Raw genomic sequence first — 16,631 nt, forward strand, 5'->3', positions numbered from 1 at the left:
CCAACATTGAGAAACAACTTGGGCGGTACAGGGGGGGCAGAAAAGAAATTGGACAGATAGTTAAATGCAGCTAACATTTACAGTAGCCAACTAGACAGCAGTTTTCGAATCACGATAAGTAGTCATTGTTTAATGGAGCATTTTTTTTGCATGAGATATTGACTTCTTAAATCACATGTTTAATGGTCTTACAAGCTAAAGGTTGATAGTGCTAAATATTAATAGGGTGCACTTCCTTCCACCTGCTCCTAGAGTTTCATCATTGCAGATCGTCCGATTGTTGAGCTTTTTGAGGGCTTCTTGCACTGAACTCCAACAGGTCTCAAGTAGCAGGAGTTGCTCTATTCTGTATTGGAAGCCTTTTTCTGGGGGGGGGGTGCGTTATGTGAAGGACAGACATATAGGGACAGAGAGGGTCAGACAGAGAAAGGAATGCTGTTTACCCATTGCACTCATCCATAAGAGGCCCCCCCAGCAGCCAGTCAGCCGGACACTGCCTCGAGTTCAGCGCCACACCCAGCCAATACCCCCCCACCCCAAACCTCCCAGCCTCAAACCGCCACCACTTTACCAACACAAAAAGATGCAGCACGGCACTTTCCTTTTCACCCTAGCATGCAGCTCCCCCCACCACCACCACCACTACACCACCCAACACACACACACACACCCCCCTGGCCTCCCCCTTTCCCACCTTTGTATCAGTTGAAAGGCATATGGTTACTGCCATCCGATTCCCCCCGGCTGAAAGTGCCTTTCACTTTACCGCAGTTCACAAAGAGGTCAGACTACGGCAAACAGAAATATTGTGTGAGAGCTCCCTTTTTTTGTGCCTGAGCTAAGAGATGTGAGAGACACAAGAATAGCGGGGGGAAAGAGAGAGAGATAGAGAGAGAGTCGCTGATAAAGTTACATCTGGTCAAACAAACCTCACTCCATTCCTCATGCCAGAAAAGGAGAATTTATGTTGCAGTGAATAAAAAGCAGTATTTGAGAGAACTGACAGAAACTAGCGTCGGACGTGGTCGGCCATACATCATTCACTCAGCTCCGCGTCCACGTCCCACGTTTTCGAGCCAGGTGGGATTTCCGTATGTAGTCGAAACAGCTGCATTTTTGGAAGCTTGCTGTTTTTTAGGCCACAGCGGTGCGATTTTCAGCAAAGAGCTTTGTTTTTAACTATCTATCTCGCAGGGAGAAAAATCAATCATCAGTGGGCAGGTAGGGCTGATAGGAGCGAGGTGTCGGAAGTGTCACAGTGGCCGGTGTGTGTGCAACACGATGAGGCTGCGTTTCAGTCACAAACGCCTGGGTCCTCAGGGCTATCTAGTCTCTCCAGTCTCTCTTTGTGCTACTCTAGTAAATGATTAATAATAATGTTCCTCTGCTGACTTTGTTTGTTAAAAGACTTGTACCTGACAACTCTCGGCAGTTTGTGCACGAAGAGGAGACCGTTTCTAAGAAAGAGCAGGACCTGCTCCTATTTCAGAACACATCCCCGCATCGGTTAAGCGGGTCATAAAATAAGCCGAGTTTTTTTGAAGCTATGCAATCTCTACCCCACTGTCCCTATTGTTAACCTTAATAATTGCAGCCATGAGTTGCAGAGTAAATTTTCAATCCACAGCCCTGTAATTAGGCTGCCAATTCAGGCACCAATTTACGACCAATATTTTTCTTGGCATTAAAAAGCTACTGAGCTAAAAGATTTGATTTCCAAACGGAACTCTGGGGAACCACACCAAAACAGCCTCTGGAAAGAAACCACGCAGCCAAAGAGTCTTCAGCACTTCAAACACTTCACTGGAAGCTAAAAGAGATTAATTCTGAAAAGCTAACTGCTGTTTACTTTGCCCTTTATGAGGGTTTCTTTTTTGGTAGGATAACATTTGGTGAGAAAGTGTCAGAGTCGGTTTTACTCGAGGCCTGTTGTTTCCCCACAGACCGGGGACTCTTCGAGGAGGTCTTCCCCCAGCAAACCTCCCTCCCGCTCTTCTAACTTGAGCAACAGATTGACGACCAGCCTGGAAGTGCGCCCTGTTCCACGAGGCCATCAAACATTTATTCATCTCTTAAGCTCCTGCCAGCAACTTCATTCACAGACCCTGGGCACTGCACCGCGCTGGGTCGGGGCAGAACATGTTAGGCTAACATAAAGATAATGCAGTAAATTTACACATATAAACTCAAGCCAGTGTGTGTGTTTGCATATTAACAAACGCGCTTGTGAGGGGTTTTTTTTTTTTCTTACCCCTGAATGGAAGACTGTCTTGCACCATAAATCTGTCCCTCACTGGGAAGACAAAATGAAAATGGCCCCCGTCATAAAACATCTGTAATGGCTCCATCTACCACCAACACATAATGGGGCAATTACCAAGAAGGGGGCTGGGACAGCATGAAGCCCTTAGCTCTCTTTGGTAAACCACACAGCGCTTTGGTGTATGTGTCTCACATGCATATGTCTCTGCATATGCTTATGCTTTATCCTGGCTTGAGGCCTCTGCATGTAGATGTTAGCTTGAGGCCCAGAGAAAACCATGTTGCAAGGAAAGATTTCCATTTTTAACCTGTTCACTGACCCCTGGATGCTTCTCCCCTACGAAGCCTCACTGTCCATTCCCCCGCAGTGATACGAAGGCACAGCTAATATAAAAGTGCATTATTGATGCCTGATCTTATGCACGACCCAGCTCGGGCCTTGCATCTTCCACACCTCGTAATCAAGCGTAATTGAGGTTAACTGTACCACACGGTTGAAACGCTAGACAGGTAAGCCGCAGCCTCTCATGATTAATGTAGTGTGTTAGCGTTCTGGGCTCTGACCTTTTGAGATAGGCCAGGCACCATTTTTAAGTGAAAGCTCTGCCTCTGCCGAGCTGTGGAGTTGTCCATCAAGTCCTCCTGCTGCACCCCCTCCCTCCAAAGTCAGATCCATGTCTTGCTGCCTCATTGCCCCTGACCCATGTTTGTTTGCCTCCATGTCTTGTTTTACAATGCAGAACCAACACCTTTTCGATACCACCCCTTTTTAAATTAAAGCGCATGTCCTATGTAGAGCTGCGAAAAAGTTAATAGACACTGAGTCGGTGTCAATCAGGACAGAATGAATGGCACAGCTGGCACATCAGATTCTTTTCTAAGCCAAAAATAGTTATTCCAGCATAATCTGGGGTCACTTTGCTGATTAGTTCTTGTTTTTTTCTTAAAGGTTGCAAGCACAAAACATAAACTTTAGACCTAACACATACTCAAGTGGCCCAAGCATGCAGGCCAGTGAAAGCTATGAGTCAGGCGCCCGCTGGTCAGTGACCTTCCCTCTGCTCTCGAGCCGCCGCACGGATGTAAACTGGCAGCGAGGTCACGTCCTTACCGTGCTCGCAAACATAAGCATTGTCACTGCCAACTGAGTAAATTTACTTTTCACTTGAGCTCATTCAGGCACAAACACAAATGCGCTCTCGTAAAAACAAAAAGATGGACCCTGAGCACACAAGAAGACGAGCTGCCTTTTTGCAGAGATCTGCAGGAGAACCTAAAAGGTGCGCTTGTTAATCAAGGATGGCGAGGACCTGGGTCACCATCTGTAACATAGACCAGGGGCAGTGAATGGATGAGGAGGGGTGAAAGGGCACCCTCAGACATTCCTTTAGAAAATAAACAGAACACAAACTGGTTTCTCTGGACAGGTATTCCACGCAGATCCATCAGCCTGAGCTTTTGCTGTTTCTTGAAGGTTCTAAATGTGTTTTAATGTGACGCTACAAAGCAGACTTTCACGCTCGGGAAAACAATGCTCTATCGCTCGAAACATTTAAGTGGCATTCGACTGCAACTGCAATAAGATACACTTCCTTCATCCTCACATTTCAAAAGCCCAGTTGGGAGTGTGTTTAATGCAATTAGCAGGTTATCTGTGGTGAAGCGGAGGTGTCTGCTGTCTTCCTGTTACCGTATGGCCTGGCAGGAGGGAGGGATAGCTTTCTTTTGTACCTTGGAGGAACACAAGGCAGATGCCCTGTTAGAAGAGAGCAACCCAGTCTCTTTTGTTACATCATAGCTGTTTAGGGTTTGGGGGGGGTTTGTCCAGACTTTATTAAATTTCTCTGCTCAGACAGTGTCTGCTAACCTGAGCAGTTTGGGTTCTCTTTTTGCAAAAAAAAGAAAGAAAGAAGAAGAAGAAAACCTTACAAGTACATTTTTATTTTTTTTTTATGACTCTCTGCAAAGACAAAAAAAAGTGACCTCTGGCATTAAAGCAGAAGCAAGTGTATTTAATGTTTAGGGGCCAGCCTCTGCCTTTGTGTTTGAGCCAGTGGTTCAATGAAAGGCAGCAGTAGGGGTCACTTCAGGCATCTGCTCCTCTCCTGCACCACTCATCTGCCCATCTGTGTGTGCTGTTGCCCTTCTGTCCACTCAGACGCGCTCACAGATACACAGATACGTCTAGAGACTCACACTGGCTGAATAACGTGGGGTAAGTCTGTGAGAGTCAATTTATTCTGCGTCTGTTTGAACCCAGAGAAGCACCACTTTGCACTGCCTTGGAAAGAAATGTCAGGCTTTATTATTGAAGGGACAACACTATCTGGGAAACTGGAAATGGAGGTCAAATAAATAAATGATATGTGAGGAAAGAAAACTGTTAAATAAATTGACTGTGTTCTTACTGGAGTGTATCAGTAGCAGTTTAAAAGTCAGACCTGGGCCAAATCTAAGCATTCTCATCTCTGTTTTCATGTATCCATTGAGCAAGTCAAAGAACAGCATCTAAGCCTTCGCAGAGCATTTTCTAATGCTTCTTAATGCCGGTTTAATACATTTCTGTACTCGCTTAGAGGTCCCCTGCTGTCTGGACGATCAGTGTGATTTATGCCTTTCCTGTCGCTGCTGAGGGCATCGCTGATAAGAGAGCCGTTAAGTATGAGGAGCATTTATGTCTCCAGAAGAGCCGAGACATTTTCTAAACTCTTGGAGACGCTCCCGGGCTTTCACTGAGTACAGCACCTTGTAGATCTTCACTTGTGCAGCCTTACAGTTCTCTCAAGAGGAGCCTCCACGCACAGATGTGGGGTGTCAAGACTATTTGTGTTATACATTCTCCACATTTCTGATGAAAAGGACCCCTCTCTTTGCCAGTTTTGGTTTGCTTAGACTAATGTATTAGGACCGAGTTTCAAATAAACACAACTCTGGTTTTGTGCTCTCTCTCTCTGTGTGTGCTCGGTGCGGATGGAGGGACAATAAGGCAGTTGTGATGGAGAACTTTATAGGAACGTTCAACTTAAGAGTGAGGGATTGAAGCGGGGTAAACAAAGCATTCCTTTCCCTTTCATCGCCATTTAACTGTTCCCTTAAAATCCTGTCTCACCTCCAGGCCAGTGCCCACCAGACCGAGGGACTTGTCAAATAAATATAAATCAAACAGCAAAGGTTTACTGCACGAGTTAATACGCAATAGCTTAGAAATTTCAACTTGATTGAGCAACTTTACAGTTTCTCTAATCCAGAATCAGCTGCAAAAGTCTTCATCTCTGGTGCGGAAAAGAGTCCCGTGGTGGCGCACCGTATCTCTCACAGTAGCGCCCCGGTGATGGTACTCCAGACATGTGGCCTGTTTGGGGTGGGGGGCATTTGGTTATTCTCAGGGGAATGCTTGTTGTGTCAGTCATTTGCAGCGGCCGCTAAAGAGTGCACTTAGCATCCTCTGTTTCCGTGTAGCAAACATGTGGGGAGTGACATGATACTGTACAAGAGCCTGGACAACATATAACATTTCAAAGCAATTTCCTAATTGTTTCCAGGCCAAGGTCGATAGCACTATATGGAAGCAATCCCTTCTTTCAAACTTTTTTTATTTTCCTTTTTTCTTTTATTTTCTTTTTTGTCCTGTTTTCATCCACAGATTGGGAAACATTAAAGTATTAAGTAAACTTGACCCAGGCAGGGCTAATTCATTGGGAAATAGCTGCATTCAGTGTCATATCAGTGACAGTCAAGTCAGTGGATTCCCCTCGCTGTGGATGGTCACCATGTGGGGCAATCCTGACACATCCAGTCAGTGCACACTTACATTTGTGGTCTGTGATGAGAACGTGTTCACTAAGATCAGATCTGACCTGCCAGGAAAGGTGTATGTGGACCAGATGCACTTTGTACATCTCATTCTGGGAATAAAAGTAAAATTACTCAGAGACTCTGTAATGAAGTAGTATCACGTGACTCTTTTTTTCTTCAGGTAATGAGAGGAAGGGTTTTATTAAGATAAAAGAATATTGCAAGAGTGGGAAAATGAATGAAAATGAAAGGTGGAAAATGCAAGGGGTTAAGAGTCAGTAATGCCAGCAATTTAGTGTATCAACAGATTAAAAAGACATCTTATTACCTTCCCATAGTTTCCCCAGAAACTAATCCCCTGCAAAGTTCTTACTGGACTTAAAAACACATCAAATTAATGCAAAAGAATTTTTCTTAAAAGAATAGTTGGCATCAATCATCAGAAGACTGGTGGGCTTTCTTTTGAATTTTATTTGTACAGTAATGGTGTGGAATATTAGCCAGTAATATATGTAAATAAATGATCTTATATATCATTGTAAAAGCTCTTTACACTCTAACTGAATGCACCTCCTATATGCAATTATGAGGTAGACATTAATAATGGTATTTTCCACCCTCTGCAAAATATCGAATACACCTTAAATTACTCTTATCCACGTAAGAAATATATGATTATCATGAAAACTCTGTACATCACAAATAATAAAATAATTATAGAATAGAAATTATACCGATTTGAGTGCATTTTTGTACATTTACAAAGAAATGCCGTTTTCTCATTTCTTCATTCGTTGCACTTTGTAGAGTTCTTTTGGGGCGGGGGACTGTACAAGTATTTACAACTCAAACAAACAAAAAGAAAACGAACAGCAGTGCATTCAAAGCTAATGTGCATTTAAATAACGTCTCGTTTGCGAGTCCTTTTTCTTTTTCTTGTCTTTTTTTAATCTTTTGTTTTTTCGTCATCAGAGAAGACGAATTCAGCTGACCACATGTCCTTGGCGCAGTCAGTTGTGGAAGTGCATTTTGTAAAGATGCCGACTTTTGAGCTTGAAATTACGCCTCAGTTATGTGTTCTTTCTTTTTTTTTTTTTTTCTTTCATTCACGCATTAAGTCTGATTTTGTGTCCTTTCTGTCCGTAAATGCGCCCTCTCCCAGCGCCTTTCAGCTGGTCTCCAGTAAGGAAAAACAAGAAATCTCTTTGAAGGCATTGCCACCACCACCACCATCACGATCACCGTCTTATCACCTCTCCTCAGACCAGTCTGTGTTTGTGTTTGGTAGATTAGACATTAACCCCCTTCATTTTTTTTTTTTTTTTTTTTTTTTTTTTTTAAACGGGCACTTGCTCGGGCCTGTAATGACTCCAGCTGGACAGTTACATTTGAGGCCTGGATGCACATACCCAAAAGAGTCCGGCCAGGCTGCCAGGATCACAGGTCAGCGCTGCAACAAAGCGCTGCTTACAGGCAAAGCCCGCTGTCCCCGGCACTCACAGGTGCGCAGTCGGACTTAATAGTTCCCTCCATATCACTCAGAACGCCCATCTCCTCGTGCCATGTGGACACGTCACACTTTTTGGGAAACAACAACAAAAAAATCTATTTCATGATAACTTGCCGCCTGGTTGGGAAATATTGTGCTTAACACTTTAAGGCAGAGAGTGGAATTTAATGCGACTGAGCCTGAATAAATAAAGATATGGCCTCGTGTGTGTGTGTGTGTGTGTGTGTGTGTGTGTGCGCGCGCGCATCCCTTTTGAATAAAAACAAGGCGCATCATGCGTCAAAACGCTTTGAGACCCATGAGGACTTTCTACCTTCAGCCTTGAACCCACTGAGAGTATCTTTAACAATCTTCTGTTGTTGTTGTTGTTGTTTGTTTTGTTTTTTCACAAAAATGGCCGCTACCTGCACCCACACTGCTCCACCACCATATCCTCGTACTGTTTGTACACCACGTTATTGCCCGAGTCTATGTACAGGATGCTGATGGGGCTGAGTTTGGTGGGCACGCAGCAGCTGGGCGGGGTGCTGTTGGGGTCCATGGAGTTCATGAGCGTCTGTATGATTGCGTGGTTGGTCGGCTCCAGGTGCGACCTCAGGGGGAAGTCGCACACCCCCTCGCAGTGGTATGCCTCGTAATCCAGGGGCGCGATGATCCAGTCGTCCCAGCCCAGCTCTTTGAAATTCACGTGCAGGGCCTTTTTGCTGCACCTGGATTTGGATTTCTTCCCGTGCCGCTTTCCATGCCGGTTGCCCAGCGCCGTCCTCCTCCGCCGCCTGGGCCCTTCTCCTTTGGCCCCAGTCAGCGGAGATACCCCCTCCTCTTTTGCTCTTTCCACCTTCACTTCCTTCTCACCGACTGACCTCCGCGACTTGATCTGCTCCTTCATCTCGTTGAACAGGTTCTCCCTCTTCTTGGAGCGGGTGTAGGCCACCAGGATGGCCTTCTCCTGCTGGGACCGGCCGCTCCTGTCCAGCCCCAGCTGCCTCAGGTCGACCTCGGTGTCCGATTTGCCCAGTGTGACCCTTAGCTGGAGGCAGAGCTGGTTCTCCTGCTGATAGTGACGAGAGCGATGGGGGTGGTGATAATGATGCTGGCGCGCTTTAAACACTTCCCACACGTCCAGCACTTCCCAGCCGGCTTTCGTGGAATCCAGCGGGTCCAAGGACCTGGAGTCCAGCAGCTTGTCTGAGCGGCAGGGGTAGAGCTGAATGTCGTAGAGGCCCGTCGTCTGCAGGGAAGTCTGCAAATCCCCGGGCGCTCTCCTAAATATCCTTAATTCCGCCCCGACCAGCTCCTCTTTTTCTGAAAGGGTTGAGACATCAAACAGATACTTTTGTCTTCGCAGAGGAGAGTGCAAAAGATCGTCTGCGGGGATAAAAGGAGAAAATAATTGCAGTCAGATTCACTTAGGGTGTACAGTGTTCAGAGGGAGGACGGGAGGGGTGAGAGGAAGGAGGGGGTCGGGGGTTGGGGGGCTCACATTCTCCCACAGAGGCCTTCTCTCTCTTTCTTGTTGTTCAAATGTCCACCCTGGACCTGACTGAAACAAACTGCAGCTGACAAGTCCCCAGTCTGGAGGGGAATTGAAAAAAGAAAACAACTCATACCATTATATGGAACTTAAAACTATTGTTTTCCTCGAAATGACGCCTTTTTAAAACTTTTATAAGGCTAAAGGCGGGATGAAGGTTAAGCTCACAGAGTTTATTTTAAAACTTCCTCTATAAAATTTGCGGTTTCTTAATTTCATTTCCTGCAAAACGTGCACGTACTTTGAGATGAATTATAAACTATATCTTTTTTTTCACTTGATATCACATTTCTCCGAAAATCATGGGAATGACATGAACACTTTTTATAAATATTTTTTTTTCGAACAAACCTCCAGAACAACCTGCCAATATTTGCATTCCGTGCCACTTTTAATCAAAGCCAGTGTATTTTCGCGAAAATACCCACGCTTTCGTTCTACATGCTGACAGACCGATCATTAATTTCCACTTCTCTGGCTGAGCAGAAGAAGCCTAAAACTATTCCTTCCCTCAAAGTCTGAGAAGCAGCCAGAGCATCAGAAAAAAAATGTATTTAGTTTTCTCTTCTTTTTTTTCTTTTTTCTTTTTTGGAGGAGGGGGAGAGAGATTTATTGCTGAGTCTTGTTTGTAAAAAAAAAAAAAAAAACAAGGGGCTTTGTGATGCTGAGGGTCCTCAGTGCTGCCAGACACTAACGGACCAAGCGACATACTGTACACTCAGCTGAACAATACACAATTAATGCATTATTCCCGCTGGAGACCCAGGAGGTCAACAAATATTTCATCAAGGCGAAGCAATGAGACTGGAATTTAACACCGAGACAGGCTGCATAAGAAGGCGTTAGCACGTATTCAATTTCTCATTTAATGGAAACATTTTATTGAATTTATTTAATTGTCTGTGTGTGTGTGTGTGTGTGTGTGTGTGTGTGTGTGTGTGTGTGTGTGTGTGTGTGTGTTGAAAGGGGGGAAAACTGCATCTATGGCGAATTTTTTTTCGCCCTCCCCGGTGCTTTTTACTGTTTTCGAATTTTTCCCCAAAGGAGCTTCAACAGTTTCAGTAAAGCACAAAAATGTAATTTTAAAAAAAGACGAAAAAATGAAATGTTAAAGTTTTATTATACAAATATCTCAACATTTTTCAACTGTTTGTCATTGCACCGTGATTTACTGCGCACTTTTTTTAGTCAAATCAGTATTTTATCGTGATTCTTTTTATTATTATTCATTTATATTATTAAAGTGACTTGGCTAGATCGAAAAGCCCTCGTGATCTGATTTGTAAAAGTTACTCCATAGAGATATTTAAATGCGGTTGTCAGTTTCCCCTGTGATCTCAGCCGAGTCAAACAGTAAAAGCAGATTGAAACCTTGTGCTCCTTTCAGTGACTTTGCACGTCTGGTTTGCATTACTTTTTTTTATAAGACCTCAAACAAATCGAATACAAGTTCACCAAATAATTAACAGTTCTCAATTCCCATATTACTCATTAAAGCACTTCCTCTCTTATATTTAATCTCATCCCTGCCAACGACAACATTCCCCTTAAAACGCAAAGGGGACTGTCAGTGACTGACTGCAGGAATTATTTTGTTATTTTTGTTGACAGTTTTTAAAAAAAAAAGTTACAAACTTTTCTTCATTTGAGTATTATACACAAAGCCAATTTTTTCCATTATGCGTAACACGCTTGACGGCGGATAATTGGGGGAGAGTGCGGTAGATTTTATTGCGTGGTTAAAGCCTGCATCCTGTGCACTTTTTTGTGACCTTGTTGGTTGTATCTGAGCAAATGCAAAACATGTTTTTGTCATCTATGCCTGTTTAGAGAGAGAGAGGGATAGAGCGGGGGGATAGAGAAAGAGAGCGAGAGAGAGAGAGGCCAGGCTGCACCATCTGCGCTTTAATGAGTTACCCCAAGTGCCAAAAGTAATTTTCAGATTCGGGTTATTCTTTTCTGATCTTGCCTTTTCTGACCTCCAGGAAACACCGCCTGGTTAATAAGCAAATTTCATCTACCTAAAAAAAAAAATTAAAAAGTGTGAAAGCAAAAGAAGCTTCAGGTCTTTAAAAAAAAAAAAAAAAAAAAACTATCTCTGCACGCATGAGTCATGCGCAAAAGTTACTACTTTCCGCGTCAAAAAGCCTTCCCCCGTGTTTCCTGATGGAGGCGATTCAAATAGGGAAACGTCCCAGCTGAGGTTCATTGTGCAGGTTAATTCAGTGCAACACTTTAGGGATGCTGGGAGGAATCCCAGAAGTAACCGAAGGTACTTGAGCTGAAAGAACGGAAAGAAAAATAATTTTCCGTAATTAAAGTGGCGGTGGCAAAAAAAAGAATACAAACCACTTCACAGCGACGAAACTTCCCTTTCGATTTTTTCCTCTCTCGTCATTTTTTTGGTGATGTGCCCATTGTGGCCGAGTTGGGTCATTATGGGAGAATAGACAGTGTTTGATATGTTATGACATGAACACTCAATTAGATCACCGAGTTCAAATACTCCAGTCAGCCGTTCGATGCCAAGCAGCTCTCAGAGGGTCCAGCTCGGGGTCACAGCCAGTGACACATCACATCAAAATCACAAGAGAGAGTGAGGCGTTTTTCCTATCAAACCAGCTCACACTGCAAGAAATGGCTGCACGGACGAGCAATTTAAATTTATAATCACCCCAACAAAGTCTCTCTTTTTTCTGTTTTTTCAGTCTTAAAAAGAACACCAGCATGAGAGAACCGCTTTTATTTTCATTGCGCATTTTTGGTTGCTTTCTCTGAACTTGAAATAAATCTATTTAAAAATCAACTTTCTTGACAAGCGAAGAAAAACATTTGATTATTAGTTAAATCATTTCAATTGCGCATCATTGGGGCTGATATGCTTCTACCGGTCTGTACGGAACAGCTCAGGATGGACATTTTTTGCAGCGCGCAGTCTGCGTCCCGGAGCCGAGGCTCGGAGTGTTTCAGACAGGAGGGGACGCAAACAAAGATAGCTTTTATTTCTCCCTCAAAGATTAACTCGGCGTATGTCCCCTTGTGTGTGTTGGATGTGTTAGTGTTTATCAGATTGTGTTTGTTCTCGCGGGCCGGTCAAATCACTTGGTTACACACGTTAACTGAGCCAAACACCTGCTTCTCACACCGACCCGCTTCTTCCCCCCGGCCCTCCCAGCTCCTCTTTGTCAGAACAAGTTGGTCAAACTGGGCACCATGAAGGCAACAGATTCCACGCTTTAATATATGTGGGACTGGGGTGCTTGCGTTTGAAACTCGGATAATTATTTAAGGATTCTTGGGTAAAAGAACCGAACACGAAACTCACAGCAAGTGTTTTAAGTTGGGGGGGTGGGGGGCAAAAGTTCTCTGTGTTCACGTGGAGGTTGGGAGCGGGGATAGCTTTTGCTACAGCCTGCATTGACAGTGATTTACAGCTTTCATCTAGAGAGCGCCTCAATTAGTGTTTTACTGTCGTGTTGCCCAGAGGTTAATTTAAGTGTAATATAATACTCGAAAAAAAAGTTATATGTTTCAGTCAACCATGGGGAAAACACATCCAAAAATAAATAAATAAATAAATAAATAACCACGAAAATCAGCGCAGTGTTCAGGAGCAACAAATAAACCTGCAGCTTTCAAATCTTTGCTTTTGTTCAGCAAATTTTTCAGAATCTCACTGGATTCTGTGTGCGTAAAAGTCCGCCTGTACGGTGCTTTAAAGCGTGCGTAAAAGCAGCTTGTTCTTCACTTGTTATGCGTTACTGTCATTTCTTAGCAACATTTTAACAACCTCTAAAGGAGAATATTAAACCCGTCTGAAGGTGGGTGGGGGAGTGGGGGGGACTGTGCCACAAAATTATGCAAGACAGAGCTGATGGAGACCGCAGCTGAAAGAAACCAACCTGTTCCTCTGTCCACAAAACTTGTTATGGTGTTGGCAGATTTAGAAGAGCGGAAAAAGCTGGCGTTTAGTCCGAGTTTCTCTGCAGCAGAGTATGTCCTGTATATGGAGAGCATGTACTCATGCGGAACAATAGCGTCCTTTAGATCTTCTTTGTGGTGTCCCGCGACAGGATGAGAGGACGCGAAGATGTCTTTTAGGAATTTGGAAGAGCTCTGTCCATCCTGGTGAGGGATCCTGGCACCCCTGTTCCTCCTCGGCGCAGAGGGAGAGATGATAGCAGCAGACTGGAAACACGGTATATTCCCAAGGAAAACAAAGGAGGAGGCCCAGATATATCGTAATGACTCGAAATGCGTCCATGGCTGGAAGATTCACCGGGAGATGTTAATAAACTCAATTTTTTCCCTCCCTCGCGCAGTGAAGTTAAATTCGAGGAGCTGCGTGAGCCAGAGATGGTGTGCGCTTCAGGGTCTGAGAGCAGCTAACTTTTGCGCTCTCCGGCCGCACCAGAAGGAGTGCGTTTTTCGCTCTGGACTCCACACAAGAGCGGAGACTGTTGGGCCGAAAAGAAACACGCCCACATGGTGGCTCAGTGCAGGGCTTCCCAAACAATTTTATGTCACAGACGTACTACAAAACATGCATGCTAGAGGACAGAGTGAAAGGGGAAATAACAGTGTGGGAAAGTTTGGAATGTTTTTGATTTAGCAGTGAGTAAAATGCGTGCACGTGAGAACTCTGATTTCTTTTATTGTGAATGGCAAAAACTCGATTATCTAATTTTGTGGATGAAATTATATGAGACATTTCACTGTTTCTTCTTATTAGCGTTGCTTTTTTTTCACTGGCAAGTTTGCAAAATTAAGTGTAGGCCTTGTCAAATTTGAGAAACACTGGAAGGGACTAACAGCCCTCCTTATCGGTAAGTCTGACAGCGTGAAAGCTTCCAAGGACGATGACGTTAGATTAGAGTTTAAACGCAGATACGCTGAAGACACAAACGAAGTGATCGTAAAGTTGCGACATTTTTAAAGAAATCTTTAAAGACTATTCATATTTTACAAAAATATATCAAATGTAGGGAAAACTAACTTTCAGGATAAATATCATTTGATGATTTCCTTCTTTTTCCGTTTTTACTTTAATCACAGAGTAGGCTTAGGTTTTCAGAGGCAGAAATGTCATTAAATAACCTGGGTTTAAATGTAACTCAGTGGTAAAGTTAAAACGCTCAGCCTCGGTGTAGAGCCCTTCAAATGATTTCGTCGAGACTCTGCTGACCTCTAATGGCCTCCGGCGTACATTACAAGAGGGGGGGGGAGACGTTTCCCACGTCCCTGAACAGAACAGAGACCAACGTGGGAGCAGCTAAGGGTTAAAATGTAATTGGTGTTGAAACTTTTATTCGTGATCAGCTTTCACTCAAACTTAGCCACTTGTTTTAAAGCAGAGCAGACTGTGAGATAGAGTTTGGTGATTGAGGGGTTTTTTTCTACTCTTTGCTCTGTATGATGTCAGTAAGAGTGGATATCCTTACCGTGGTCATCTCAGGTGCGCAGTTCTTGTCATGATTTATTGTTATTGTCAGCTGCTTTTCAAGATTTTTGTTGGCAAGAGGCAACTATCAGAAGAAAGCAGTTGTCCTCAAAGGAACTTTTAGCAGACAGTGAGGAGACTGCATCATGGTCCAGTTAAAATAAACAAGGATTATTTTGAACTGTGAATCATGCAAAGCTACTCTAGTAGAGCCTGGGAATAAAAATATGTCAGTGGAGATGAGCACAATTGCCCCCCTTTAAAGAGATCATTCCGGATATTTGTGTAAATGTATTTACAACACATAAGGTCAGAAGCCTCACAGTCTTGATTCAAATTTTGCATTGAGTTTCCCAGGCCTTATCTTGTCTGTCTCCTTGCATTAGTAGCAAACAGAAGAAAACTATCATAATGGCGAAAGACTGTTATGTGTTATCCCAAAACATCAGAATCAGACAGCTAATGATCATCAGAACAAATAAACTTAGCAACAAAGGAAGGAGATGTGTGTTTGGTTAATGATTTCTCTGTTGTAACAATGCTTCTTAGCAATCAGTCCTACACTGTTGGAAAACCTGTTGATTTCCTTAAATGGTGCCACATTTGTAAGTACAATGCATTTGTGGGTTGTGCCCATTAAAAACTTGACAAATCTTCTCTGTCATTGCTAAACAGCTTATTCTGCTGTTGACGACAATCAGGTGATTAGCATCTGATTAGCAACACCTATGAGTATGGATCCTACCACAGTAATCAGTTGGTGTTTGTTCTGGAAAGTGTTGGTTCTGAGCATACTATGTTTGATATGGTCTACACCATGGGGCAACTTCAAGCCAGTGTTTCACAAAATCAAGTTTCAGCATTTTCTGGAGTGAGCCTTGGTACCATCTTGAGACTGAAGGCCACGTTCCATATAACAGGGGATGTCAGAGACAGGCTGTGAAGTGGATGTCCCAAGCAAAAACACCACAAGGATGCTTGCATGGCAATATGGCCGACAGACCAGACGATCTGGAACAGACTGCACACAGTCAATCTCCAGGCTCATAGGCCTGCCACGAGACCTGCCATGACTGTCCTTCACTGTTAGGTCCATTTGTGGTGGACCTTGTGAAACATGAGCTTGTGGAGGAATGTTATGTTCAGTGATGTGTCCTAATTCTATTTACAGCGGTTGGATAATCGGGTAGTGTGGAGAAGATGTGGAGAACGCTACGCTGATTGCTGCACTGATAGGGTAACAGCTTTTGGTGGGGCAGTGTGATGATGTGGAGCATCATCTCCCTCACTATAAAAAAACAAGGCTTATCATCACTGGAGATGATCTCAATGCAGCGAGATGAGATTCTACAATCAGTGTCAGTCCCATATCTCCACAGTCTGTGAACAAACTCTGTCCTACAGGATGACAACACTCAACCCCAGATTGGGGTTTATCAGAGACTACCTCCAGAATTTTGGAGTAAAGAGTAGGGAATGGCCCGGCTGCAGTCTTGACCTCGACTTTATTGAACACTTTTGACCAAACACAAATTTCTTTGTTTTGTGCTTAGTTTGTTTAGTCTCGGTTGTCTGTGGCTACCATATACATTGATAAACTATGCTAATGGTATTTACTGTTCTGAAAATACTGAATATTGCCCCTTAATCTTGTTGATTTATTGATTTATTCATAGTAACTATTGCAATGGCAGGTCTCTGTAAGGCCACAACAGTGTTGTTCACAGGATCCTATATGCTTCAGTTCAAAATAGATCCTAATAAAAACCTGCCCAGATCTGTACTCCCTTTAAATCATTTTAAATCACATTTATAGCAGGACGTGAACAAAACGTTAGGACACTGAAACTGCTACAGCTACATTAACTAGTGCTACCATTACTTTCCCTCCTGTTACATGCCAAGCTGCTCTTTGTGGAGTAGGCCTGTGAGGGCAAAAATGGTAGTTGATTTTAAATGCGCATACGTCAGCTGTGCTGTTTACCATCTTAAAATAAAGCATCACTGCCCACCGAGCTTCAGTGTCTTCTTGTTCCAGCAGAGGTCCTCCGTGATACAAGACAAACTCATGCTTAGAGGTGGCACGCTGG

The 16,631-nt window shown here is 43.7% G+C and overlaps 1 protein-coding gene across 1 annotated transcript; it reads right to left on the bottom strand.

Annotated features, from left to right (window-relative positions):
• Positions 1 to 6,508: 6,508 nt before the first annotated feature.
• Positions 6,509 to 15,094, bottom strand: gdf6a (growth differentiation factor 6a). The gene is made up of 2 exons (XM_031740268.2): positions 13,004 to 15,094; positions 6,509 to 8,935 (listed from the first exon to the last, which is right to left on the bottom strand). Exons 1-2 carry the CDS (start codon positions 13,116 to 13,118, stop codon positions 7,968 to 7,970), a joined length of 1,083 nt encoding a protein of 360 aa, XP_031596128.2. The 5' UTR covers positions 13,119 to 15,094; the 3' UTR covers positions 6,509 to 7,967.
• Positions 15,095 to 16,631: the final 1,537 nt, after the last annotated feature.

The sequence above is a fragment of the Oreochromis aureus genome, linkage group 11 (assembly GCF_013358895.1).
Source record: "Oreochromis aureus strain Israel breed Guangdong linkage group 11, ZZ_aureus, whole genome shotgun sequence".
NCBI lineage: Eukaryota > Metazoa > Chordata > Actinopteri > Cichliformes > Cichlidae > Oreochromis > Oreochromis aureus.